Source organism: Diaphorina citri, unplaced genomic scaffold (genome assembly GCF_000475195.1).
Source record: "Diaphorina citri unplaced genomic scaffold, Diaci psyllid genome assembly version 1.1 scaffold1300, whole genome shotgun sequence".
In the NCBI taxonomy this organism is placed as follows: Eukaryota; Metazoa; Arthropoda; class Insecta; order Hemiptera; family Psyllidae; genus Diaphorina; species Diaphorina citri.
Genome location: NW_007378729.1, coordinates 13,299 through 40,372, shown reverse-complemented (window position 1 = coordinate 40,372; position 27,074 = coordinate 13,299). Strand labels below are relative to the sequence as shown.

Below are 27,074 nucleotides of genomic sequence, written 5' to 3'. Positions count from 1 at the left end.
GCAGGAAGAGAATTTCAGGAAAAAAAAAAACCTCTGAAAAAACTATTTGTGTTATACTCGTATATGCCAGGAAAAAAACTCCAAGAAAAACTATTCTGTGCTGCCACACTGTATCTAAGTTTAGATCAAAATATTGCCCATGCTTTATTTTTTCAAAAGAAGATATTTCAATTTCACAACTGTCAAAAGTATTGAAATATGGAATGACTTTATAATATTCCCCCTTCTCCCCTTAATTCGAACATGTTGGCAAATATTTCACTAGGTATAGTGATAGTGTATTACTATCGATTACTTTTTCATGTAGACTACTTATTACTTTCTATTTCTATTATATTATGCCTACTATGGCCGGAACCACTATTCGAGTTCAAACTTGGTTCAAGTAACTTTTTGAAGCAACAATTTCATTGGTTGATTTCAAATTTTTTATCCAATCAAACAGCTCAATCCAAGAGTTAAAGTTAAACCGAATTTATACTCAAACTGTTTTCCTGGGCATTAGGGCTATTTCCTTTGACATTTTTAGAAACTTTTTTTTCGTCCAGTTCACCCCAAAGGTTGCAAATCAACCCCTTGCACAGCTGCACAGTGGAAATTCGAGTTTTCAAAGATAAAGGTTACGCTTTTGTGAGGTAAGTTACAGTTCTATTCCCAGTGGAAAGCAAATCTATTAAAAGGTAACAGATAAATATCCACGTATCATTCCCATACAGAAATATAGAAAAGCTAATCCGAAAGCGATTAGAAAAATACACGGAAAATACTAACGTTAAAGGTCAGTTCCAATTAATAGGGCTTCCGCTTTGTGGAGCAAGTGTGGACGTCCAAAGCGGAATCTCATTAGTTCAGCCATGTTGACGATAAAAAAAAGTCACAATAAAATACGGCTTTTCTTGTTGTTGCTCTCCGACAGGCACCTAATTGTCTCTCCGCAGCTCAAGTACCGGTGATTTTTTATTGAAAACAAAATTGGAAAAGTTGGTTTTTCATTGTGACAGAAATGAGGAATCAAATTCGAAACAGCTTATAAAATGATGAGTCAAGAGGGGGCACCTCTCATGAGATGCTGTGGGCAAATCGGAGGATAATAAAATTCTCGTCTGAAATGTTAGAGTTTAGGAGTTTAGTTTACCTATCTGGTTTGTTTGTTACATAATATATTGACTCTATCGAATGGTTTGTCCGAGATACTTGATTTTAGTAAATCAAAACAGCTTATAAAATGATGAGTCAAGAGGGGGCACCTCTCATGAGATGCTGTGGGCAAATCGGAGGATAATGAAATTCTCGTCTGAAAAGTTAGACTTTAGGAGTTTAGTTTACCTATCTGGTTTGTTTGTTACATATCGACTCTATCGAATGGTTAGTCCGAGATACTTGATTTTAGTAAATCAGTGTTCAATAAATTAATGTTTTAAAAGATATTTCCTTCTTGATTCTGAATTTGTTCTTTATTGGACCTTACAGGAGCCCTCAAAATCTTTAAAAATAAAACGCCTTTTCGCTCAGGACTTCTGACGTTCGCTACTCTATGGGTGGAGGGGAAGGAAGAGATTATAAGGAAAGGAGGGGAGTGTAAATCAGTGTTCAATAAATTAATGTTTTAAAAGATATTTCCTTCTTGATTCTGAATTTGTTCTTTATTGGACCTTACAGGAGCCCTGAAAATCTTTAAAAATAAAACGCCTTTTCGCTCAGGACTTCTGACGTTCGCTACTCCATGGGTGGAGGGGAAGGGAGAGATTATAAGGAAAGGAGGGGAGGTAAAAGTTTTCTCTCCAGTGTAATGATGAGACGAATAAATTTGATATCACTCAAGATGATATAAGAGACATACCTCCTTACCACCACCTCCTCCTCCTCTTACAAAATGACAAGTGTAATTCAATCTATAAAGTTAGCGCCTCCCTTCCTCTCCTCCTTTCCTCTTACCTCCCCTACATCAGTTGTAATGTATTTTTCCATTTATTTTTTCTTCACGTGTACCTAAATAGTTAACTATGTATTTGATATAAGACCTGTTAATGATCTCCAGTGTAATGATGAGACGAATAAATTTGATATCACTCAAGATGATATAAGAGACATACCTCCTTACCACCACCTCCTCCTCCTCCTCTTACAAAATGACAAGTGTAATTCAATCTATAAAGTTAGCGCCTCCCTTCCCCTCCTCCTTTCCTCTTACCTCCCCTACATCAGTTGTAATGTATTTTTCCATTTTTTTGCTTCACGTGTACCTAAATAGTTAATTCAATCTATAAAGTTAGCGCCTCCCTTCCCCTCCTCCTTTCCTCTTACCTCCCCTACATCAGTTGTAATGTATTTTTCCATTTTTTTTTCTTCACGTGTACCTAAATAGTTAGCTATGTATTTGATATAAGACCTGTTAATGGACGGTTTGTTTTCAAGCTGGCGGTCCTGGTGAGCTAAATTGACTTGAAAAGAAAGTTGAGTGAACTGCAGAGGTCGCCCAGAAAAAAAAGGCTCCTACAGGATCTCTGATGGGACAGGACAGGACAGGACCTACAGGACCAGGAAAACAACAACAATAATAATAATAACAACTTGAAAAACTCAGCTTTCGCCAGCATTTGACAGGTTGATTGATATTTAGCCTACGTTTGTTTTCATCGGTTTACCAATCAATTGTTATGAAGTTATCATAAAATGAAAAATCTGTGTTTTTCTCTAAATTATGTTAGTTCAGAGGTAATCATAGGTACATAGGTGTAATTATTATGCTGATGGTGGATTTCACCAACCTTCTTTCCCGCGTCAAACAGCCCGTTTGCTTAACTACCCTGTTAATGTTAAACCAATACAAATTAAATGGAACTTAACTGGCTGTTAGCTTAACAGGAGTTCTAATGACTGAATAAATATTGGTGAAATACAACATCCAAGTATATTACTAAATACAAAGAAGAAGCAAGGTAATTTTACCATCTCCAAATTTTCGCTATACTTATGTTGAACTTCATCGAATTATTCAATTACTCGTATGTTCCTGATAACTACAATTCCAGAATGAGGGAGCAGCAAATAAACTGTTTGAATACTCTTCCGTCCAGATACCAACCTCGCACGACGATGTTTAACCTGTGATTCGTCAGGATCTTTTGATGAGAGGTTAAGTTGGATGATGAGAAATAAAGTACTAGGACCTCTTTTTATGCACCCTGTAAGATGCAAAGTAGATTTCGAGTTTTTCGACTTTCTAATTTAATAGAGAGAGGGAGACAGAGAGAGAGAGAGAGGGGGGGAATGAAAAGAACGGAAGAAGGAGATATACCAGTTCGAAAAATTCAAAATGTTTTCTACTTACTTTTTTTAACTCGGGAGCAAATGATGAAAAATACTTTCGACGGTACTATATCTATTCTGATACCCACGCCCTCACCTTTGGTCCTCCATTAAAATAATTAGGTACCTACCCGGGAAAGATGAGTCTCTAAAGACTGTCTCGGAAGAGAACGTTCTTTGCTTTCTAATTCGGAAAGCTTCAGGATTTGACTGAGATTTCCTGTTGAGTTTACTTAGCATTGAATTTTTGAAGAGGACGTTGAGTGCTGGGCATCACAAGGCGGATTCGAATCAAAGGAAATAATTTTTGATTAGTCTAAAACAGAAGAATGAGAAGATTTTAAGAAAAGTGACTTCCTGTGGGGATTTTAGATTTAATTGATGTACAAGGGCGGAAACGGATATTTTAGCACTGATCTTGCTTTGTTTTAAGGTGCTTAAATACCTTTATGTGATAGTGTAGCCCTGTATCACTAGCCGTCAGTATGGAACATGTAGGAATTATTGAAGAAGTGATTCCCTCAGTATATTCGTATCGTAACTCGTAATATCTCATACTCATTCATCTAAAGTATTCTAAAGCAATTTCCAAGTCAATGTATCAAGAGACAAATTAATATTATTGTTAAGAACCCAAATTCGGCAATTCCAAATTTTCTTGCTCAAAGTCCTGATTGTGGTTATTTGCCATGTGGGTTGTGGACCAAAGCTATCTACGCACCTGATTCATCCCCATGAATATAGCATACAACCCTTGTTTTCCTTTCTATTAGCACCAGCTTTTCCTTTCCATTACCACTGGCCCCCTGTATACAGCCATAACTTTTAATGTCCCCCTAATAATAATAATTAAAATTCCAATCCAGAACAGAAACCTTTGAAAAGAAGCAACATAAATTCTTCTCACCTCCTCTGGCTGACTCTTACCTCCCCTAAATTGAGTTTACCTCCCCTACCTTGAATTAGCCTCTCCTACCTCGGATTAGTCTCCCCTCCTGCCGATTGGCCACATGAAAAGGTAATAATCACGTGGTCCAGGGGAAAAGGTCATGTGGTGGGGGGGGAATATTGGCCGATCATAAAATTATCCGAAAGGGACGGATTAGGGAGGGGAAAATCCATGGTGCTTTGGTTTTTATGAATGGAATAAACCCTCTAATAGTAATGTGGGATGTGGGGTTTTGTGGTGAATTTTTATGGACCGAAATAAACGCCAATTTTATGCTCACCGTTCTCTGACCACAGTATAGGAAGGTTAGCCAAATACCTACGTATTTGATTAGTTTGAAATTCGGCGTTCAACAGATCAACTTGTCGATCCTTGATTCGTTTGTCCATTTCGTCCATTTGTCCATTTGATTACAATTTCGTCTGTAATTTTTATCTGCCTTATCTGTGCTCATTGAACTACAGCATCAGTATGCTTTATCTACATCGACTACATTAAGTCACTGTAGAATCTGCAAATTCTGCAATGTAGCTCTTACTACAGCTCTGTTTATCTCGCCTATATCAACTAGAATATTATTTTCTTTTTCTAATTGTTTTAAATTTCACAGATTGAATGGTGTGTGTTGGGAGCTTCTGTATTGTGTTGTATCATCATGTGTTGTATGGGGCAAATTCTGTGAACCAAAGGAAATTCAGATGAGCTTCTGATAAGCAATAATTGCCCATTTTGTAGAGAATAACAAACTTAATTTCCCGTTTTGTAGATAATAACAAAGCAATAATTGCCCATTTTGTAGACAATAACAAACTTAATTGATCCAGCCATAGTGCTGATTGAAAGACACAATGGAACAAAACACAACTAAATTTCACATTTTTTGTTCGCTCCATTGTTTAAAAGATAAAAATCCTGTCCAATTTAATGTACCTTGGGTATTAAATTTATTGAAATTAAAATAGTTATCATAGAAAGTTCTTGGATACTAGCGATCCCTAAAATGTTTGTCCCTTAAAAAGTTTTCAAAGTTTTTTATTTCCATATTATAAACTTTGATTACATTTTTTCGCAACCGGAATGGAAACATTCAAGATAATTTTGCGGCAACTCAGGATTAGAGTTCTACCTTGGGTTCTCTTTTATTATAATATTATCATTATCTTACTCATATTTATAATGGTCTCTTTTTTGTCTTCTTGTCTTTTGGACCCTAGTAAAGTTTGGTTCAATTCAACTGAAGATTTGTAATGCAGATCATTGTTTTTAAATCTCTGCAACAGTTTGGTTACTGTATTTTGCAGGATTTCGAAAATACAAAGTATGGATTAGGCAGAGACATATTAGGTATGTTTGTAGTTCATCACATATACAGGTACATACCTAGCTTTCTGCTTGCAATAGAAAACCGAATATATCGATATATTTTTTCATCAATAGCAGGTAGCTTTCCGGTTTGCAATAATCCAAATTGTGGATTAGCTTTTCTATATTTCTGTATCATTTTTACTGCAATCTTTTATTTCTTCTTTGCTCAAGAGCCGTAGAAGTCTTACACTTTTTTCCCCCAACTCTAAACTTCTCTCACTGTGCAGGTAAAAAGAACAACATAGAATAAGACACACAAGTCAATTGAAACTGTCAGTCAAAATTCAGCTTAAGATAAAAAAAAAAGAAGATTAGGGTGAGAGTGAGAGAATCCAAATTGTGTAGATATGAAGAAAGAAATAACAACAATAACACAGAATCTCTTCCTCTCGCTCCGTCCCACACATACCATTAGGAAAACAATTTATTAGTATACATTATGCAACAATGAGGTAGTTTAGATAGGGAAGGGGGGGGGGAAGGGACATGACAGGGAATAGAATAGGAAGAAGAAGAAGAAGGGGAAAGGGAAAGGTATTGTATTAGAAACATAGGGGTGGCATAGATAGGGGAAACGCAGGGAGGATCTTTTGGACATTTAGGGAACTAGGAAGCAGAGAGATATAAAGAGTGAGCTATAAAAAAAAGAACTACTCTTTTCAGTGGACTCAGTCAGTGAGTCAGCTCCTAACTCTTTATACCTCGTAGGAAGTGGAGAGTGAGTTACAGGTTTAGGATTCGTCTCATTGACTCAGTAGTAGTCCGCTCAAAAGAGTGAAAAGAGTCGTTCTTTTCTATAACTCAATCAGACATTTCTAGGAGGGCGTCCAACAAAATGTTTTTCGGGAGCCTGATAATTTTAACCATGTTGGTCTTTAGCTGCTTATCTTTTCAAAAGAAAAAAATCCTAATAAATTTTAACGAAGACCTAAATCGGACGCGCTATTTGGTGGGGTATCTCTTTTGGACCTCCCCCCATGTATTCGTCCCTGAGTACGACCGTTTTAAATTTGACTCCAGCGGAATAGCGAAAGCTAAAGAGAAGAGAATTGACGGCGGAAAAAAGAGAGGGAAAAAAAGAAGGTATTTATAAACCAGGGTCCTCGAGCCCTGACTATGACATTTAAGCTCCCACTAGTTGATCAAAAGCTAATTAAAACTTTCAACCCAACTTTTCGAAAGCGTAAATCAATAACCTGCCATTTTGAAAAACTCAGCTTTCGCCAGCATTTGACAGGTTGATTGATATTTAGCCTACGTTTGTTTTCATCGGTTTACCAATCAACTGTTATGAAGTTATCATAAAATGAAAAATCTGTGTTTTTCTCTAAATTATGTTAGTTCAGAGGTAATCATAAGTACCTAGGTGTAATTATTATGCTGATGGTGGATTTCACCAACCTTCTTTCCAGCGTCAAACAGCCCGTTAGCTTAACTACCCTGTTAAACCAATACAAATTAAATGGAACTTAACTGGCTGTTAGCTTAACAGGAGTTCTAATGATTGAATAAATATTGGTGAAATACAACATCCAAGTGGGTATATTACTAAGTACAAAGAAGGAGCTATAGGTTATTGTACCATCTCCAAATTTTCGCTATACTTATGTTGAACTTCATCGAATTATTCAATTACTCGTATGTTCCTGATAAGTACAATTCCAGAATGAGGGAGCAGCAAATAAACTGCTTGAATCCTCTTCCCTCCAGATACCAACCTCGCACGACGATGTTTAACCTAGGTGATTCGTCAGGATCTTTTGATGAGAGGTTAATTACTAGGACCTCTTTTCATGCACCCTGTGAGACGCAAAGTAGATTTCGAGTTTGTCGACTTTCTAATTTAATAGAGAAAAGAACGGAAGAAGGAGATATACCAGTTCGAAAAATTCAAAATGTTTTCTACTTACTTTTTTAACTCGGGAGCAAATGATGAAAAATACTTTCGACGGTATATCTATTCTGATACCCACGCCCTCACCTTTGGTCCTCCATTAAAATAATTAGGTACCTACCCGGGAAAGATGAGTCTCTAAAGACTGTCTCGGAAGAGAACGTTCTTTGCTTTCTAATTCGGAAAGCTTCAGGATTTGACTGAGATTTCCTGTTGAGTTTACTTAGCATTGAATTTTTGAAGAGGACGTTGAGTGCTGGGCATCACAAGCCGGATTCGAATCAAAGGAAATAATTTTTGATTAGTCTGAAACAGAAGAATGAGAAGATTCTAAGAAAAGTGACTTCCTGTGGGGATTCTGGATTTAATTGAGATATGACATGTAGATGTAGCTTACACTGGCGGAAACGGATATTTTAGGATTGATCTTTTGCTTTGTTTAAGGTGCTTAAGTACCTTTATTTGAAAGTGTAGTCCTAAATCACCAGCCGGCATCGGCAGTATGGAACATGTAGGAATTGTTGAAGAAGTTATTCATTCCCTCAGTAGGTATATTCGCAATATCTCATATTCAATCACATAATACATAATAGCAATTTCTAAGTCAATTCATCAAGAGCTAGACAATAACCCAAATGTGGCAACTCCAATATTTCTTGCCAAAACTATCAGAGTTTCTCGTACCTAATTTTCAAAGTCCTGTGGGTATCTGGACCAAACCTGTCTAAGCACCTGATTCATCCCCATGAATATAGCATACAACCCTCTGTTGTGTTTCCTTTCTATTATCACCAGCTATTCCTTTCCATTACCACTGGCTCCCTGTATACAGCCATAACTTTTAATGTCCCCCTAATAATAATAATAATTAAAATTCCAATCCAGAACAGAAACCTTTAAAAAGAAGCAACATAAATTCTTCTCACCTCCTCTGGCTGACTCTTACCTCCCCTAAATTGAGTCTACCTCCCCTACCCTGGATTAGTCTCCCCTCCTGCCGATTGGCCACATGAAAAGGTAATAATCACGTGGTCCAGGGGAAAAGGTCATGTGGTGGGGGGGAATATTGGCCGATCATAAAATTATCCGAAAGGGACGGATTAGGGAGGGGAAAATCCATGGTGCTTTGGTTTTTATGAATGGAATAAACCCTCTAATAGTAATGTAGGCAGAGAATATCCATGTTTTGCATGCATAATTCTTGTTAACATGCTTTATAGCTGCATTGTATGCATGTAAAACTTGAACGATTTTCACGACCTGTGTGTTTTACAATTTTGTATGGTGGGCGTGCAGTCGATCAATTATCGTTCATGTTTCTATTAGTTCAGTACCTAGGAGAGGAATCAAAATCCTTTTCCATTACTTACTTGCTGTGTCTGGCTAAATACAGTGTTTTCAACAATTCGCCACGTACAGAGCCTTCTTATTTGCAAGATACAGGCCATAGTTGGTGCAGGATTCCTCTATGTTGGGGCATACAAGCAGATGTTCTGGAGACTGAAAAGCAGAGGGAGTGCAGATTCCCATTAGACGGTTTAAAGCGGCTGTCGTAACCACTATAATCGATCGAGGTCATGCCCAATATTCCACACTCACACCCATATTTATGAACAAAATGCTGGCTCTTAAGTTCGTGCCAAGCATAGTCTCAAGGCATTTGATTGGTCAATTTTGACTTGAGACTGATCTAAGAACGATCATTCTTGTTCATAAATACGAGTGTAAGATCTTGAGTTTCATCTGATTTTAATCCGAATGTCTTGTAGGCAGTAAGAGTGTTCACACTACAAATGACACGATTTTTTCTGAACGACAAGTGTGAGCGGGCTTTAACATCTCGGTACGGAAGAGCTTGATTATTAGATTCACCAGTCTAGCTTCACTTACAGTGTTTTGTTTCATTTTGCATAACATAACATTAGCACAAAGATATGCTGCGTCCATCATCATTAGAAACTGAATAATGACTTGCTCTCTCCGTCGACTAAAGAACGCTGGAAGTTTTCCCATGTTCTTTACTTTTTACTACCAGGAAAAGCACTCTCCCAAGAACACAACACCGGAGCACATAAATAATAGAATTTTCAACAACTTTCCTTCGTCTCCTCCTCCTCCTCCCCCTCCTTTTTCTTCTTCTTCTTTTTGTCTCAGCGTCCTCTCATCTGTTGACAAATTCGTCTGCTTCCTCTTCCCTCTCACTCTGTGTCCCTCTCGTCAGGTGCTATGGTATGGACTTATGGAGATAAGAAAGTGGTGGTGCAAATTTTTTCAAAAAAAAAAAACAAAAAGTCAAAAAACCAAAAAAACTGGTTTTGGGAAAGTAAAATCAAAAATCAAATCAATATTTGTTATTAAATATTAATATTAAACTAAATATTAAACAAATTCGGTAGGGACATAGGTACTGATTTCGAATAAACTACGGGCTAAAAATTCCCGGAGGGACGAGCCCAGTTTGTTCTTTGTTTGAAGACAGACCATGTTTTTCTCCACTTTCAATAATGCTCTGCCTCTCTCTCTCTCTCTCTCTCTCTCTCTCTCTCTCTCTCTCTCTCTCTCTCTCTCTCTCTCTCGCTCTCTCTCTCTCTGCATGCAGCGTTTGTTTAGACTGCGGGAGTAAAGGGACTTTTCAGTCATATTCTGGCAGTATAAACAGGGTATATTCTATTATATTAATGGCCAAACCAATCTGGGACGATATCGTGCAGAGTCCAGTATTTAGGACTACATTGCACCCCGTATTTCACCTATGTATAATTTGTATAATTTTCACTTCCTGTCTTCACACTGACAGTTCCAGGAACTCGAATGTTTCCTGTTCTATAAACCGCAACAACCGGAGTTCGTGGAATTTCTTTAAAAATACATAAAGGGTTTGACGAATTGCAGCTCTCGCTCTCTCTCTCCTTCTTTCTCTCCCTCTATCTTGCGCTCTCTAACGAAGTAATTAGCATATTATACTTGGGAGGAGCTTTCAAAAAAAGTATAGGTGGATTTTGAACGATGGAAATAGAGTATTGAATTTATTACATATTGAATTTATAATTAGCATATTATACTTGGGAGGAGCTTTCAAAAAAAGTATAGGTGGATTTTGAACGATGGAAATAGAGTATTGAATTTATTACATACATCTAATAGAAATATCACGAAAAACAAGGTCTAAGAGACTAGAAACAGATTACAGCATGTTGTTTTTTACCTATGCTCTCTCTCTCTCTTTCTCTCACTCTCACCCTAATCTTCTAATAGAAATATCACGAAAAACAAGGTCTAAGAGACTAGAAACAGATTACAGCATGTTGTTTTTTACCTATGCTCTCTCTCTCTCTCTCTCTTTCTCTCACTCTCACCCTAATCTTCTTTTTTTTTTATCTTAAGCTGAATTTTGACTGACAGTTTCAATTGACTTGTGTGTCTTATTCTATGTTGTTCTTTTTACCTGCACAGTGAGAGAAGTTTAGAGTTGGGGGAAAAAGTGTAAGACTTCTACGGCTCTTGAGCAAAGAAGAAATAAAAGATTGCAGTAAAAATGATACAGAAATATAGAAAAGCTAATCCGAAAGCGATTAGAAAAATACACGGAAAATACTAACGTTAAAGGTCAGTTCCAATTAATAGGGTTTAAAAAATCTTACTAAGTCTTTCACTCAAGAACCCACGCTAAGATTTCTAACTGATTACCCGATTTTTGTAGGAGAAATATAGAACCCTCTTCAGTAGAGAATCCCATATTTATGATTTAGAGACACCTAACTGGAAGTCTTCACCAGTTTACCCAAGTAATAATCCAATTCCAAGTTCAAGGACAACGAAACCTTGGAATGCTTTGGATGGTCAGACATGAAGTCAACTTTAGCTCTATTTTATTAGGTGACTTTTTTTTAGTCAATATGACTGAACCAATTAGATTGTGAGATTCCGCTTTGTGGAGCAAGTGTGGACGTCCAAAGCGGAATCTCATTAGTTCAGCCATGTTGACGATAAAAAAAAAGTCACAATAAAATACGGCTTTTGTTGTTGTTGCTCTCCGACAGGCACTAATTGTCTCTCCATTTCTTTGTTTCAGGTTCGCCACTAAAGAGTCGGCAACGCACGCAATAGTGGCCGTTCATAATACGGATATCAACGGACAGCCGGTCAAATGTTCGTGGGGTAAAGAAACGGGGGATCCAAACGGGAGCACCACGTCAGGGCAGGTCCGAGAAGAATTCAATGTAAGTACATAATGTCATCTTTTACAGACATCAATGTTGGGGCTTTTGCAGATCCCTGGAACAAATAAATACCTGCAAACAATTATAATTCTCCATATCTCCATATAAGTATAATTATTAGCTCCGTGTTGGAATGTTAACATTTCTTTGTACAAACGCCAAGATTTTGAAGAGTCCGAAACCTAACCCGATCATTTTTTTATTATTCATTAAAATTAGGATTGCATACCAATTCAAATGGAGTGTATGCAGTGGAAGTTTTGAGCAAATATGTTCTCTGATTCTTGGAGATGGAGATTATTTGCTATTTTTTATTCAAATTTTCCTAGAAACTTCATTCTCAAACTGGGGTATTCAGAAGTTCTTTAGATATACTTGTTCTTTTTTCCCTTCTTTTTCAATAAAAAGTTTATTAATTAAAAACCGGAGAGGAAAAAATGTAGTTAATTAAATAATAATATTTAAGTATAAATTTCTCCAAGTTTTCGAAATTAGTGCATTGAATTATACAAGTTTGTATGTATTTTTAAACTAATACAGGGTTCAATAAGAAACTTCTATTCAATTTAATCCACCTGCTAGAGACGCCTACTCATTTTTACTAATACCTTCTCCTCCTCCTCATCCTCCTCCTTCTTCTCCTCCTCCTTCTCCTCCTCCTCCTTCTTATCCTTCTCCTTCTCCTCTTCCTCCTCCTCATCCTCCTCCTTCTCCTCCTCCTCCTCCTCCTCCTCCTCCCTATTCTCCTCAGTTCTAATAATATTCTAAATGAAAAGTTATACCTACGTCACTCTCTACCTGCTTTGCATTCACTCAAAATGCTTTGACGGGCTGATATTTCTGACTAATTTGCCCCGTCTGAACTTTTGCCTTTTGTTTTTGCAATGGGAGACCATTTCATCATCAGCATCATCATTTGCATCAACAAGTTCCTCATTTTAATGAGGTTCATTCCACTGGAGAGAAAAGAGAGAGGGAGAAAAAGAGAGTTGAAGAGAGAGAGAGAGAGAAGAGTTGGCCTCTGATGTATTGTCAGCTAAAATGTTACATTATTCATAATCTTCATCCTTGTCTACGTACCTACCGTATTTTGTTTGCACTTTTGTCTCCTCTCTTTGAATTTTCTCCTTCTTTCGCCCCCTCCCTGTCTCTCTCCCTTCTACCTCTCTCCCCCTTTCTCCTCTCCTCTCTCCCCCGTCTGTACATATACAACATTGTATACATATTATTAGCAAGTTGGCCATTTTTTTTTTATTTATTGTTTTATCCCATTTTAGCCCGTCCTTCCTTTATTATTACGATTGTAATAAAAAAAAAGTATAGTGGACGGACTACTGTATTCGCTTCGGTGTCGTCTGTTTGTCAGTCTGTCTGTCCCCATAGAAGGACTTATCCAAACCTGGTCGACCTATATATCAAATAAAATTAAAGGTCTTTTTACGAGGAACACGAAAGGAGTAAAGGGACTTTTCAGTCTCATTCTGGCAGTATAAACAGGGTATATTCTATTATATTAATGGCCAAACCAATCTGGGACGATATTGTGCAGAGTCCAGTATTTAGGACTACATTACACCCCGTATTTCACCTATGTATAATTTTCACTTCCTGTCTTCACACTGACAGTTCCAGGAACTCGAGTGTTTCCTGTTCTATAATCCGCAACAACCCGAGTTCGTGGAATTTCTTTAAAAATACATAAAGGGTTTGACGAATTGTCTCAGAGAATATCCATGTTTTGCATGCATAATTCTTGTTAACATGCTTTATAGCTGCATTGTATGCATGTAAAACTTGAACGATTTTCACAACCTGTGTGTTTTACAATTTTGTATGGTGGGCGTGCAGTCGATCAATTATCGTTCATGTTTCTATTAGTTCAGTGCCTAGGAGAGGAATCAAAATCCTTTTCCATTACTTACTGGCTGTGTCTGGCTAAATACAGTGTTTTCAATAATTCGCCACGTACAGAGCCTTCTTATTTGCAAGATACAGGTCATAGTTGGTGCAGGAGCTTTTCCATTACTTACTTGCTGTGTCTGGCTAAATACAGTGTTTTCAACAATTCGCCACGTACAGAGCCTTCTTATTTGCAAGATACAAGCCATAGTTGGTGCAGGATTCCTCTACTTCTTCTCTCTATCATCAGGTTTACTACTCATTGTGCACAGTTACAGGGCATCCACAAAAATTTAAGGTGTCCTTTTTTTATAAAAAAACATGTTATTTTTTTCATTTTCTTAACATTGTTGAACAACATCACTATGTACAAGTATATATCAATAGAAGTTTTTAGCCAAACTATAATAATATGCCATGACACTAGAGCCCAATCACAATCTTGTAAAATCATGTTCGTTTTCTCCTCTTTTGTTGCAGCCCCTAACGAGCACACAATTTCCTTACACCACGTACGGTCAACAGTTGGGGTACTGGTATCCTCAGAGTTATCCAACGACGGCGGCGGCTGCTCAACTGCAGGGCCAATTCCTGCAGGGTATGCAAGGGTACACGTACGGCCAATTCGGATATCAACAAGGATACATGGGGTGAGTTCGATATCTACTCAACAGACCGTCAATAATTGATACTTGTTCAGAAGTCACGTCAATGCAAAATTGCTGCAAAAAGAGCTGTCACAAATGAGCAGAGACCAGTGTTATTATAGGTTCAGGTTAAACGCGAAAAGGAGCTTTCTTTTTCATCTCAGAAGTCACGTCAATGCAAAATTGCTGCAAAAAGAGCTGTCACAAATGAGCAGAGACCAGTGTTATTATAGGTTCAGGTTAAACGCAAAAAGGAGCTTTCTTTTTCATTGTCGTGCCTTCTGAATAATTACCAGAACAATAATGAATCCTTGAGTGGAAGATAACGACAAGGACAAGGCAAAGTGAACATCAAAGATTTTCTAAAACCACAAGCCCCTAGAAATCAACCCCATGGACCATCATAACTCGGAAGGAGTACGAATTTTTACCAAAACAATCAGGTACCAACTTATGCCATCCTGTGTATTTCATGGAGACAATAAGTATTTAAGGAGTGCGGTAGCGCTCCTCCCCGCCAAGTCAAGAAAGTTTGACCGTGCTATAACATATTACTCCGCCTTGGTTTCAGACGAATGGGTATGCAACTGCCAGGTACCACAGCCTGGCCTACACAGCCACAACTACCGAGTCAACAATTGGCGTCAGCAGTGGCTGCTCAGGGTGCTGGCCTGCAACAGCCCACACCCCCCGCCATGATGGCCGCCTATCCCACCATGCAACAATTCCAAGTGAGTACAATGCATACGAGCATAGCAGTAGATTGAAATACGGAGATACACAAAAAACATATTCTCTCGTTTACGATGCTGAGATACCTAGTTACCTACCTAATATTCTAATTTGGTTCATTTTATTTTTATTGATTAAATAGAAATTTATTTTAAGGGTAAAGGGTTAATAGGTTGGTAACACAAACTATCTATTTATAGGGCAAATGAGAATTTATGTACAGTGTGGTAAATAGGTGGACGAAAACCCCGCAAGAAAAGTAATAAATTCGTTGCTCGAAACGAAGAACATTGTGTAAACAGTGCAACATTTTGTAGAATATTGTGTTGTCTTACCGGGATGTATTGCACGGGAAATAGCTGTCTGACAGAAGGTGAGGAAGTAATGGTCGTAATGGAGAAAATTTCTGAGAAAACGAAGTTGGTTTAGACGTCATGCTTGAAGAGAAAGTGGGGATTTCAGAGAAATACTGAGAGATAGAGCAATAAGTGGTGAAAAAGGAGGGATAAAGACACAGAATAGAGCTGCAGAAAGGTAGAGAGAATGCCAGCGATGTTATACATACAGAGATACTTATTGGTCACACAAAAGGGTTTCTTTTATTCTCGGAGCTTTTCAGCATTTGAACACAAAGTTCACTAAGTACCTAGTGGCAACATTAAAGTCAAGTGTACCCAACGAGTTGAGAAATACACAAGATAAACTTAAGGGAGGAGGGATAAATGCTGTGGGAAAAGAGAATCTTCTTCAGGGCCATGTTTACATTGGAGTGTGCACTAAGCACACTGGATCAGAACCCAAATTAGATTAAAATGAAGACCTTTTCTTAGGCACTCTCCCAAGAACACAACACCGGAGCACATAAATAATAGAATTTTCAACAACTTTCCTTCGTCTCCTCCTCCTCCTCCTCCTCCTTTTTCTTCTTCTTCTTTTCGTCTCAGCGTCCTCTCATCTGTTGACAAATTCGTCTGCTTCCTCTTCCCTCTCACTCTGTGTCCCTCTCGTCAGGTGCTATGGTATGGAGATATAACGTGGGACAGTCTTTTCTGTCTTTTGGAGGAAAATGTAACTCTATAGCCCAGTACCCGCGGAGGACATTATTTGGTTCGCAAGAGTTGCGCAATTGTTGAAGAATGTTGAGCAACATTCAAGATAAAACCTATAACCTATTAGCCTATTACCTACAAACCTACATACTAAAAGCCGAGAATAATGTCTCCGAAACAAGTCTGGAGAGTAGAAATTTGCTGGATTTTTGAGAGACAATGTTTCTGATGAAAATGTTGCCGATGGGTCTCGGGTTGATTGTGACGAGAGTATCCGAAGATTAAAGCACTTTCAAAGAGCTGAAAAGTGAAACTTGGACCACCTTATACCTACGCTTTACCACAGTTGCTATATTAGCTGATATGAGTTTACAATACTATTCAAGGGGAAAAAATAGGGGAAAAATAACGTAAAACAAATTTCCTTGTTTTGAGTTTGAATTTCCTCAGAGTACAAATCCGTTGGAGGCGCAATCTAAAACAGGCCGTGCTCCTAGAGTCAGGATTCTCTGGAGGATGTTGTTATCTACGGTAGACTGAGGGGAGAAACTGAAATTTACAGGGAGAAACTGAGATTTACAGATTAATTTATTTATAAATTTGGCAACAAAACAGACTTGTGATTTTTTAGGGAAACTTCATTCTTTATTCCTCTCGAATTCCGACGAAGTCCCGAGCCGCCAGCTGCTGATATTGGCTTTCCCCTAATCTGTATTCGAAACACAAATGCTCTCAGATGTTCGACAAAGTGAAGGAAGGAAAAGGAATGAGGGTCGGCAATGTTAAAAATAATCCCCAAGTCTTAGTTTGTGCCCTCATCTTTAAGATTCATCGAATCAATTTCATCAGAAGAGGAGAGAATGCTTATTCCTTCGGCAAAAGGTCATTTTCAATTCATAGAATAACAAATTCCCATTTCTCTATTCTATTAGGAGCTTCAGTTTCTGGTTGGGAAAGAAAAATTAACAACATCCTCCAGAGAATCCTGACTCTAGGAGCACGGCCTGTTTTAGATTGCGCCTCCAACGGATTTGTACTCTGAGGAAATTCAAACTCAAAACTGCACTATATTTGCTTTGTTTTGCAGTCACTCCACGCCCCTGGTTTGTTTCAAAGGATAGCAAAGGTACACCTTAGCTGTTACCATCTGTATTTATCCTATTGGAGCATTTAAACCATTACAAAGGGAACACACGTATTGAATAGAAAATGTCTGGTGAGGGAGGGGGTGGGATTCTGGATTGGGACAAGAGGGAATATCCAGGGCCAGGATTAAATTTCATTCTGAGGAAATTTAAGCTTATAGGGACAGATAAGTTTAACCTGGAGAACTGTGGAAGAATGTATCATGTTCTTTTAACTGGTGCGATTTCACTATTACCATCACTGGTCAAATTAAAAGGAGTACCTGCTGATATTGTCTAAATACTTAACACATACTGTGTTTGTAAGAAAAGGTCTTCACTTTAATCTAATTTGGGTTCTGATCCAGTGTGCTTAGTGCACTGGTGCGATTTCACTATTACCATCACTGGTCAAATTAAAAGGAGTACCTGCTGATATTGTCTAAATACTCCACACATACTGTGTTTGTAAGAAAAGGTCTTCACTTTAATCTAATTTGGGTTCTGATCCAGTGTGCTTAGTGCACACTCCAATGTAAACTTGGCCCTGGAGAAGATTCTCTTTTCCCACAGCATTTATCCCTCCTCCCTTAAGTTTATCTTGTGTATTTCTCAACTCGTTGGGTACACTTGACTTTAATGTTGCCACTAGGTACTTAGTGAACTTTGTGTTCAAATGCTGAAAAGCTCCGAGAATAAAAGAAACCCTTTTGTGTGACCAATAAGTATCTCTGTATGTATAACATCGCTGGCATTCTCTCTACCTTTCTGCAGCTCTATTCTGTGTCTTTATCCCTCCTTTTTCACCACTTATTGCTCTATCTCTCAGTATTTCTCTGAAATCCCCACTTTCTCTTCAAGCATGACGTCTAAACCAACTTCGTTTTCTCAGAAATTTTCTCCATTACGACCATTACTTCCTCACCTTCTGTCAGACAGCTATTTCCCGTGCAATACATCCCGGTAAGACAACACAATATTCTACAAAATGTTGCACTGTTTACACAATGTTCTTCGTTTCGAGCAACGAATTTATTACTTTTCTTGCGGGGTTTTCGTCCACCTATTTACCACACTGTACATAAATTCTCATTTGCCCTATAAATAGATAGTTTGTGTTACCAACCTATTAACCCTTTACCCTTAAAATAAATTTCTATTTAATCAATAAAAATAAAATGAACCAAATTAGAATATTAGGTAGGTAACTAGGTATCTCAGCATCGTAAACGAGAGGATATGTTTTTTGTATATCTCCGTATTTCAATCTACTGCTATGCTCGTATGAATTGTACTCACTTGGAATTGTTGCATGGTGGGATAGGCGGCCATCATGGCGGGGGGTGTGGGCTGTTGCAGGCCAGCACCCTGAGCAGCCACTGCTGACGCCAATTGTTGACTCGGTAGTTGTGGCTGTGTAGGCCAGGCTGTGGTACCTGGCAGTTGCATACCCATTCGTCTGAAACCAAGGCGGAGTAATATGTTATAGCACGGTCAAACTTTCTTGACTTGGCGGGGAGGAGCGCTACCGCACTCCTTAAATACTTATTGTCTCCATGAAATACACAGGATGGCATAAGTTGGTACCTGATTGTTTTGGTAAAAATTCGTACTCCTTCCGAGTTATGATGGTCCATGGGGTTGATTTCTAGGGGCTTGTGGTTTTAGAAAATCTTTGATGTTCACTTTGCCTTGTCCTTGTCGTTATCTTCCACTCAAGGATTCATTATTGTTCTGGTAATTATTCAGAAGGCACGACGATGAAAAAGAAAGCTCCTTTTCGCGTTTAACCTGAACCTATAATAACACTGGTCTCTGCTCATTTGTGACAGCTCTTTTTGCAGCAATTTTGCATTGACGTGACTTCTGAACAAGTATCAATTATTGACGGTCTGTTGAGTAGATATCGAACTCACCCCATGTATCCTTGTTGATATCCGAATTGGCCGTACGTGTACCCTTGCATACCCTGCAGGAATTGGCCCTGCAGTTGAGCAGCCGCCGCCGTCGTTGGATAACTCTGAGGATACCAGTACCCCAACTGTTGACCGTACGTGGTGTAAGGAAATTGTGTGCTCGTTAGGGGCTGCAACAAAAGAGGAGAAAACGAACATGATTTTACAAGATTGTGATTGGGCTCTAGTGTCATGGCATATTATTATAGTTTGGCTAAAAACTTCTATTGATATATACTTGTACATAGTGATGTTGTTCAACAATGTTAAGAAAATGAAAAAAATAACATGTTTTTTATAAAAAAAGGACACCTTAAATTTTTGTGGATGCTGGATGCCCTGTAACTGTGCACAATGAGTAGTAAACCTGATGATAGAGAGAAGAAAGTAGCTCGCTGGTACTTTGGAGGATTAGCATCAGCAGGTGCTGCATGTTTCACTCATCCATTTGATCTACTCAAGGTTCATCTTCAAACCCAACAAGAAGGCAAGGTATCGGTACTAGGGCTAACTAAACTCGTGTTGCAAAGGGAAGGCGTGGCAGGTTTGTACAATGGAATCTCCGCATCTCTCACCAGACAACTGACGTATTCTACAGCGAGATTCGCTATCTATGAGGTTGGAAAGCAGAAGGCACAAGAGATGAGTTCAGATGGGAAAGTCACATTCTTGCAGACAGTCATGATAGCGGGTGCAGGAGGAGGTATTGGTGGATTCTTCGGCGTTCCCACAGATCTGGTCAATGTAAGGATGCAGAATGATGTCAAGATACCCCCGGAGCAGCGTCGAAATTACAAACATGTGTTTGATGGCTTGTATCGTGTTTACAAGGAAGAAGGGTTCCAGCGACTGTTTGCCGGAGCGTCTGCAGCTTCTCTGCGTACAGCAGTCATGGCAGTGGGTCAAATTGCATCTTACGATCAGATCAAAATGAGAATGCTGAGATCATCGTATTTAAAAGATGATTTGGGGACGCATTTTCTTGCATCCTTGGGATCTGGTTTGATTGCAACCACTTTGACACAACCACTAGACGTATTGAAAACTCGAATCATGAACGCTAAGCCTGGGCAGTTCAAAAGTATTATGGATGTCGTTCTTTATACCGCCAAATTGGGACCAACAGGATTCTTCAAGGGATATTTCTTAGCTTTTGCAAGGCTTGCACCTCAGACAGTTTTAACTTTTGTGTTCTTAGAACAACTTCGTCTGAATTTTGGATTCATAAAAGAGCAAAAATAAAATGAAACTTCCACAAATATTAGTAAAAATGAGTAGGCGTCTCTAGCAGGTGGATTAAATTGAATAGAAGTTTCTTATTGAACCCTGTATTAGTTTAAAAATACATACAAACTTGTATAATTCAATGCACTAATTTCGAAAACTTGGAGAAATTTATACTTAAATATTATTATTTAATTAACTACATTTTTTCCTCTCCGGTTTTTAATTAATAAACTTTTTATTGAAAAAGAAGGGAAAAAAGAACAAGTATATCTAAAGAACTTCTGAATACCCCAGTTTGAGAATGAAGTTTCTAGGAAAATTTGAATAAAAAATAGCAAATAATCTCCATCTCCAAGAATCAGAGAACATATTTGCTCAAAACTTCCACTGCATACACTCCATTTGAATTGGTATGCAATCCTAATTTTAATGAATAATAAATCAGAGAACATATTTGCTCAAAACTTCCACTGCATACACTCCATTTGAATTGGTATGCAATCCTAATTTTAATGAATAATAAAAAAATGATCGGGTTAGGTTTCGGACTCTTCAAAATCTTGGCGTTTGTACAAAGAAATGTTAACATTCCAACACGGAGCTAATAATTATACTTATATGGAGAATTATAATTGTTTGCAGGTATTTATTTGTTCCAGGGATCTGCAAAAGCCCCAACATTGATGTCTGTAAAAGATGACATTATGTACTTACATTGAATTCTTCTCGGACCTGCCCTGACGTGGTGCTCCCGTTTGGATCCCCCGTTTCTTTACCCCACGAACATTTGACCGGCTGTCCGTTGATATCCGTATTATGAACGGCCACTATTGCGTGCGTTGCCGACTCTTTAGTGGCGAACCTGAAACAAAGAAATGGAGAGACAATTAGTGCCTGTCGGAGAGCAACAACAACAAAAGCCGTATTTTATTGTGACTTTTTTTTTATCGTCAACATGGCTGAACTAATGAGATTCCGCTTTGGACGTCCACACTTGCTCCACAAAGCGGAATCTCACAATCTAATTGGTTCAGTCATATTGACTAAAAAAAAGTCACCTGATAAAATAGAGCTAAAGTTGACTTCATGTCTGACCATCCAAAGCATTCCAAGGTTTCGTTGTCCTTGAACTTGGAAATGGATTATTACTTGGGTAAACTGGTGAAGACTTCCAGTTAGGTGTCTCTAAATCATAAATATGGGATTATCTACTGAAGAGGGTTCTATATTTCTCCTACAAAAATCGGGTAATCAGTTAGAAATCTTAGCGTGGGTTCTTGAGTGAAAGACTTAGTAAGATTTTTTAAACCCTATTAATTGGAACTGACCTTTAACGTTAGTATTTTCCGTGTATTTTTCTAATCGCTTTCGGATTAGCTTTTCTATATTTCTGTATCATTTTTACTGCAATCTTTTATTTCTTCTTTGCTCAAGAGCCGTAGAAGTCTTACACTTTTTCCCCCAACTCTAAACTTCTCTCACTGTGCAGGTAAAAAGAACAACATAGAATAAGACACACAAGTCAATTGAAACTGTCAGTCAAAATTCAGCTTAAGATAAAAAAAAAAGAAGATTAGGGTGAGAGTGAGAGAAAGAGAGAGAGAGAGCATAGGTAAAAAACAACATGCTGTAATCTGTTTCTAGTCTCTTAGACCTTGTTTTTCGTGATATTTCTATTAGATGTATGTAATAAATTCAATACTCTATTTCCATCGTTCAAAATCCACCTATACTTTTTTTGAAAGCTCCTCCCAAGTATAATATGCTAATTACTTCGTTAGAGAGCGCAAGATAGAGGGAGAGAAAGAAGGAGAGAGAGAGCGAGAGCTTCTTATAATAAATGAACTTTTAATTAAAAGCTCTTTAGTTTTTCAAGAGAGAAAGAAAATCAGAAACTTTCTTCTTCTTAAGTACATGATTGCTACCTCGACATTTCCCCCTCTTCAAAGTTTGAGGGTGCAACTTGAAAAACAGGACCTCGAAATGGTGAGAGGGAGAGGAAGGAACTCAGACGGGTAAACAAAGGAATGCGAAGAAGGGAAGGGTAAACATTGTGCCTTGTAAAGTTAATTCTTTATTACAACTTACACAGGATTTTTACATTTTTACAACATACGGTGTCAGTTTTGGGACTCAGGCATAGGAAATTTGTTTTACGTTATTTTTCCCCTATTTTTTCCCTTGAATAGTATTGTAAACTTATATCAGCTAATATAGCAACTGTGGTAAAGCGTAGGTGGTGGTCCAAGTTTCACTTTTCAGCTCTTTGAAAGTACTCTAATCTTCGGATACTCTCGTCACAATCAACCCGAGACCCATCGGCAACATTTTCATCGGAAACATTGTCTCTCAAAAATCCAGCAAATTTCTACTCTCAAGACTTGTTTCGGAGATATTATTCTCGGCTTTTAGTATGCAGGTTTGTAGGTAATAGGCTAATAGGTTATAGGTTTTATCTTGAATGTTGCTCAACATTCTTCAACAATTGCGCAACTCTTGCGAACCTAACTATTTTAATTTCAATAAATTTAATACCCAAGGTACATTAAATTGGACAGGATTTTTATCTTTTAAACAATGGAGCGAACAAAAAATGTGAAATTTAAAACAATTAGAAAAAGAAAATAATATTCTAGTTGATATAGGCGAGATAATGCGGGGTTTTCGTCCACCTATTTACCACACTGTACATAAATTCTCATTTGCCCTATAAATAGATAGTTTGTGTTACCAACCTATTAAGCCTTTACCCTTAAAATAAATTTCAATTTAATCAATAAAAATAAAATGAACCAAATTAGAATATTAGGTAGGTAACTAGGTATCTCAGCATCGTAAACGAGAGGATATGTTTTTTGTATATCTCCGTATTTCAATCTACTGCTATGCTCGTATGATGTAGATAAAGCATACTGATGCTGTAGTTCAATGAGCACAGATAAGGCAGATAAAAATTACAGACGAAATTGTAATCGACGAGAGGGACACAGAGTGAGAGGGAAGAGGAAGCAGACGAATTTGTCAACAGATGAGAGGACGCTGAGACAAAAAGAAGAAGAAGAAAAAGGAGGGGGAGGAGGAGGAAGAGGAGGAAGAGGAGGAGGAGGAGGAGGAGGAGGAGGAGACGAAGGAAAGTTGTTGAAAATTCTATTATTTATGTGCTCCGGTGTTGTGTTCTTGGGAGAGTGCTTTTCCTGGTAGTAAAAAGTAAAGAACATGGGAAAACTTCCAGCGTTCTTTAGTCGACGGAGAGAGCAAGTCATTATTCAGTTTCTAATGATGATGGACGCAGCATATCTTTGTGCTAATGTTATGTTATGCAAAATGAAACAAAACACTGTAAGTGAAGCTAGACTGGTGAATCTAATAATCAAGCTCTTCCGTACCGAGTTGTTAAAGCCCGCTCACACTTGTCGTTCAGAAAAAATCGTGTCATCCTGAAAATCCATGAACAACCTCAAAGAAACAAGCAAGTAGATTTGTATATAGATATAATATTTTTAATAATATATTTTTTTTCTTCTTAATATCAGTAATTTATTTACATATTTATATTTATAAACTTAACTAATGTATAATGTATATAGAAAGTATATACTTTTTATCATGTAAAACTTTATAAATAATAATCAAATCAAAATGATTTTTTAAAATACAACTTGATAATATTCAATAGAAGTCCTTTTAATTTTACATAAAGGTTAACCTTTTTAGGATCATACCTATTTGTGTAAACATACAAATTCTAAACACGATTTATTAGGCGTTTTCTAATGAAAAATTTTCTTCGTTTTGGGACCATCAATAATAAATTAATATTACATCATAATATTATCAATCATGGATAGCTTTAGGATCATACCTATTTGTGTAAACATACAAATTCTAAACACGATTTATTAGGCGTTTTCTAATGAAAAATTTTCTTCGTTTTGGGCCCATCAATAATAAATTAATATTACATCATAATATTATCTTTCATATTTAATGTAACGTTATTATTTTATGCCTAGAAAAATTCTACCTGCATACATTTCATATTTTCAAAGTAAGACCCACAAGGTTTCATACTTTCAGATTCAGATACAATCAGTATATGAATGAACAACAATCAAGATTACAAGTAGGTATTATAGCTACTGAGAGTATGGATTGGTTAAAACATGATTTATTAACTTATTTAGGTATTGGATTTATTTGTAAGATAAGTAGTACAAAATGAATAGACAAAGAATGATGGATAATATTGTTGAAGATGAAATTAAGCTCATATAAAGATTTTTTTCTTTTTTTTTTCAATATATGTACTCTTTAACTGAATAATGCTTTGTGAAATACATAAATCAAAGTATCTTTTTTCAATTACCCATTGAGAACTTGAAGGTAACAATAATCTTTATAGAAATGATACATATTAATCAAACAGGATTGTAAACATCTTTTTTTTTATTTCGTTATCCGAATACAAGTTCGACTTCCTAAAATGATCTAGTTTCTAAGAGCCAAACTTTTACAAGGCTATCCTGATGGGATAATGTTCGTTCTCGGAACGGCTGGCTTTCTTCTATCCTGTCTTCCTTCTCTCTTCGATTTCGGGACGATAAGATCATAGCAGTTACATTTCCCTCTGTCAAACCTCTTAAAAAAAAAAAAAGTATCTTTTTTCAATTACCCATTGAGAACTTGAAGGTAACAATAATCTTTATAGAAATGATACATATTAATCAAACAGGATTGTAAACATCTTTTTTTTTTTTTATTTCGTTATCTTAATATAAGTTTGACTTCCTAAAATGATCGAGTTTCTAAAACCACATTTTTACAAGGCCTTATTATCTTCATATTATCTTTTGAAACTTGACACATTTTTGTATCTTGGATGACAATTGGATATTGTAAAAAAATTCATACGTTTATCTAGTAAAATTTAAAACCATGTTTATTATTATTATTAATAACAAATCTTTTCTTTGAAATAAGTCATGGTACTTTACTATGGAAAATTATTTACTTTTTTTATCATTAGTTTTAAGTATTTCAGAACATGTAGTTTTAATATAAGTAATTGATAATAGCCTAAGTACTTATAAATAAAACCTAAATTCTCTCAAACAAGATTAGCCAATTAAATATTAATAACTATTTTATTTTCCTTACAAAATCTCTACCTTAATATTTTAAAGCTAAATTTTATGATTCTACTTTTGAAGTATTTTATTCTACTAAACTTAATAAAATAATATTTTTTTTTTTTGTAATAATAATGTGGTAAATAATATTTGACTAGGTCATTATTATAAACATGGTCAACCGAAAGCATAACCAATAATATCATCAGGAAATTATTTCTTCACGTAATACATTTGCAATTTTTTCCTTTTCGTTTGAGATTATGAGCTCCAAGGTTGGTTAAAATAATATAATAAGGAAATTATTTTCCTGGAAGGATTTAGTTAAATAAATCTGATTAATTAATTCTATTTCTGTTAATTAGAGAATCTTTTGTAATTTTGAAAAGCGAGATTATGAGCTCCAAGGTTGGTTAAAATAATATAATAAGGAAATTATTTTTCTGGAAGGATTTAGTTAAATAAATCTGATTAATTAATTCTATTTCTGTTAGTTAGAGAATCTTTTGTAATTTTGAAATGTTTTCAAGAAGTCATTCCTATGTGATTTTTTGAACACTATCCGACTCACGGTTAAGGAGTTACAGGTTTTCTTTGTCAATAAATTTTATGAAATATCATAAATTACACACAGGGGAGTATCGAACCCGTCAACTGTAAGTCCAATAGTGTTAAAAGTTGCACCATTCGGTTTGGCGTTAAAAATCACATAAGAATGATTATTCACCTGCTTATTTGTCAATAGTCCTGTTACCTACATTAAAACGAGTTAACTAGTGCTCAAAAAGTCGGATCGCTGCAACATAAGGAGCGGCTACTGATAAATAGGATACGTTTCAAAAGCAGAGTTATTTTTCCAATGACGAAAACAACTGTCAATTGTCTGGATAATCAAATGAAACTCAACATAATTAAGGCTTGATGATTACAAACAGCATTTAAAACTAACTACGTAGGTATAAGTAGTTATATTAGATACAAATAAATAATTATTATCAAATACAATGACGTTCTACACTTTGTTTTTACATGTAAAATAGTTACACGTTTCTTCTGGAAATATAATTTCCTAAAATAATTAAAAAAAAAAAACACCTTAATTCAATTTAATATTCTGTGCAAAATAATAACTAATTCATAAATAAATATATAGTTACAGATTGACATAGCGCCTTACAGGGGAAAATGTTATACGAGTTAAAATTTAGGGGAAAACTGACTATAAGTAATTGTTATTTCATTCTGAGCTTGAACTTTAATGATCATTTATGGATGTGGTAACTTATAGGTTTTTTCAAGATAAGGAAAATTCTCAAATTTAATATAAGCACGCAGTCAATCTGTATAAAAACGTAAACATAAGAGAAAACACAGTCTACATTAGTGCAAATATTTATAACTATTTACTAATATTTATATATATTTTCCTTAAAAAATGCATTTACAAGTGTGATAATTATTATAGGTAGTTATTTTATTGTTAATTTTATATTACCTACCTAGCACTGTTATAAACTTAGAACTAAATGTTAAATATTATTTAATCTAGACTAACTAATGATTTATGATAATTTT

At 36.5% G+C, this 27,074-nt stretch overlaps 3 protein-coding genes across 3 annotated transcripts; 2 read left to right on the top strand and 1 right to left on the bottom strand.

Moving 5' to 3' along the window:
* Positions 1-347: 347 nt before the first annotated feature.
* Positions 348-15,050, top strand: LOC103515233 (nucleolysin TIA-1-like). The gene is made up of 5 exons (XM_008480162.1): positions 348-385; positions 549-635; positions 11,590-11,737; positions 14,117-14,286; positions 14,855-15,050. The coding sequence occupies exons 1-5, from the start codon at positions 348-350 to the stop codon at positions 15,048-15,050; spliced, it is 639 nt and encodes a 212-aa protein (XP_008478384.1).
* Positions 15,051-18,451: 3,401 nt separating this feature from the next.
* On the bottom strand, positions 18,452-21,769 carry LOC103515232 (nucleolysin TIA-1-like). The gene is made up of 4 exons (XM_026827980.1): positions 21,749-21,769; positions 21,085-21,264; positions 19,105-19,274; positions 18,452-18,647 (listed from the first exon to the last, which is right to left on the bottom strand). The coding sequence occupies exons 1-4, from the start codon at positions 21,767-21,769 to the stop codon at positions 18,452-18,454; spliced, it is 567 nt and encodes a 188-aa protein (XP_026683781.1).
* LOC103515230 (mitochondrial dicarboxylate carrier) lies at positions 19,419-20,488 on the top strand. Its single transcript, XM_008480160.2, has one exon. The coding sequence runs from the start codon at positions 19,498-19,500 to the stop codon at positions 20,383-20,385; it is 888 nt and encodes a 295-aa protein (XP_008478382.1). The 5' UTR covers positions 19,419-19,497; the 3' UTR covers positions 20,386-20,488.
* Positions 21,770-27,074: the final 5,305 nt, after the last annotated feature.